The following is a 2,194-nucleotide window of genomic DNA, read 5'->3' on the forward strand; positions in this document are numbered from 1 at the left end:
ATAAAATCGAAATATAAGTATCGTCATTTCTAACAGAAGTTAGAATGAATTAAATTTCTCAGAAAGTGACAAGTTCCGAAAAGATCATACTTTTTATACCCTACACCATTTGTGGGAGGTTATTATAAGTTGGTTTTGGCCAAAATGCTTGTAACGCATCGAAATAATGGTCGTAGACCCGTAGTTTTTGAAAAAAAAAAACCATCAAGAAAGTGTATACTCTTATATACAAACTCTATTTTATTGTATAAATGTAAATCTTTAATACAATTTAGATTTTGAAATTCAATATCAATTTATTCACAAATAAATCCATAATTTTCTGTGCAGTCCTTATCGTTCCAAACGAGAGAGTCTATAGTTATGCAATGTTGATTGCCCCCGGTATTGTTTGGCTCATCCCACATCCAGTATGTGAATGTTACAGGATCACCTGATGACCAATAAAATGGACGATTTATAGATGTGCTTTTATATTCGTCATTGGCTCCTATCCAGAATGTTCCGCGATCTCCTAATCAGGAATATTAAATTGATATTTTCATTAAAAACATTTAGTTGGCTGCATAATATTGCTATCAAAACAAAAATGTATATTTATCTTTTTTAGAATTTTTTATAATTATACCCTCAGCCTTTATGTACCCTGCACTTTGATACGACCAAAAATGTGCCTCATCGAAATAATGTGTTTAGACCCCAAGTATGTTTGGGCGAAATGTGTTTCAGACAAGTTGGAGTCGATGTAGCCAACTGTAGCCGGTACCAACTGTAGTGGGTAGTATGTAATATAACCCTCGAAAGAAGAAACCGATTTGGTCCAAACGTTGTACAGCCTCGAATTATATCCGAATAATAACTACATCGTGCCACGCCTTCGGATACCACCCACACAAAGTTTGGAAAGTTTAAGGACTCGTCTGGGATCGTTTTTAATTGTTTATCAACATGTCGTGTATGTGACACAGTTAAGACGGTAAAATTTTTTTTCGTTGGCAAATCCATACTTCCTGAGAAATTGGTTCAAAAACTAAACAAGCCCCTATAGAAGTCATATGTATTATGTTTGCTTATTTTCTTTAGGTCCGAGGCTGAGGGCATATCTGTGTCGAGACTGATACTTTCTTACTTATTCATTATTTATTATTGCAAACAAGCATAAACCTGCCACAAAGAGTGTACTTACCTATATTTAAAAGCAATGCGGTCGTTACATCTGAATGCTTATTATAGTTTTGAATTTCGACAAGTTTCATTCCCATGCGAGCGCATTCGTGTGAAGCTTCAAACCAATTCATCTAAATTACGTGGAAAATTTATGTTTTAATGTATATAAGTAAATGTCAAAAAAATTTAATGAAGGTAAAGCCAAGGTTTGCGCTATTATAATAGGCGAATATAATGATTAGTGTTTAAAAAATTTTTAATAATTAAAATTAGTATCTCGAATCCATGCATCAAAAATCTTTAACGTAGCTTAAAAAAAATGTATTTACTATTTTGCTTTATTTTTTGATTGAAAACTTAAATATTTTGACTTTGATTTATGTATTTTAAGACAATTATGATTTTAACACATTTTCTTTCTTGATAAGTTGAAAGACTAGTGACCAATAGACAATTTCTTCTTCCAAAGAAATATTGTCGTCTGCATGGTAAAAATGCAACTGGTCCATATTGTCGGTATAATCCTAACTGATCAAATGAAAAGCCAAATTTAAAATCAAACGGATTTTTGTTTTGTTTTTTGTTTCGTACCATACGAATACTTTCGATATAATAACCACCATCATAAATTCCACGTTGAAATTGAAGATCTGAATGGACGGACTTCAAAAGTACCGATAATATGGAGAAAATAAGAACTATTACTTTCAAGAAGTTCATTTTGTTAACGATTGAAGTAAACTGAAATTTGCAAACGTGGAGCCTGAAGTTTTATATAGAAATATTAAGCTAGCAAATATATTTCTTATTGTTATTTTTTGGATAAATACTGAAAATTGCATTTTTATCATTATTGCAGCTTAACTACTTTATTGTCTATATCTGTAACTGTGTTTTTTATGGTTATAATCAAAAAATGTAAATATAAAGTATTGTAAAATTTATCTATGCAAACACGACAACGTGCCTGATTTCATACATATGAGGCCCTCAGCGCCAATACGACCTAACCCACATTAAAACCAGT

General features: G+C 31.7%; 1 protein-coding gene across 1 annotated transcript; it reads right to left on the reverse strand.

The window, feature by feature from the left end:
- Positions 1-217: 217 nt before the first annotated feature.
- On the reverse strand, positions 218-1,920 carry LOC141396870 (lectin subunit alpha-like). The gene is made up of 3 exons (XM_073972551.1): positions 1,759-1,920; positions 1,187-1,298; positions 218-514 (listed from the first exon to the last, which is right to left on the reverse strand). Exons 1-3 carry the CDS (start codon positions 1,885-1,887, stop codon positions 297-299), a joined length of 459 nt encoding a protein of 152 aa, XP_073828652.1. The 5' UTR covers positions 1,888-1,920; the 3' UTR covers positions 218-296.
- Positions 1,921-2,194: the final 274 nt, after the last annotated feature.

Source organism: Musca autumnalis, unplaced genomic scaffold, assembly GCF_047663935.1.
Source record: "Musca autumnalis isolate F117 unplaced genomic scaffold, ASM4766393v1 scaffold_3, whole genome shotgun sequence".
NCBI classification, from domain to species: Eukaryota; Metazoa; Arthropoda; class Insecta; order Diptera; family Muscidae; genus Musca; species Musca autumnalis.

Excerpts from the sequence above, each read along its gene's own strand:
- LOC141396870 (XM_073972551.1), bottom strand. The coding sequence starts at position 1,887 with ATGAACTTCTTGAAAGTAATAGTTCTTATTTTCTCCATATTATCGGTA. Across the intron at positions 1,299-1,758 it reads ATATCGAAAGTATTCGTATG|ATGAATTGGTTTGAAGCTTC; the intron begins GTACGAAACAAA and ends CACGTAATTTAG. Across the intron at positions 515-1,186 it reads CGCATTGCTTTTAAATATAG|GAGATCGCGGAACATTCTGG; the intron begins GTAAGTACACTC and ends ATTCCTGATTAG.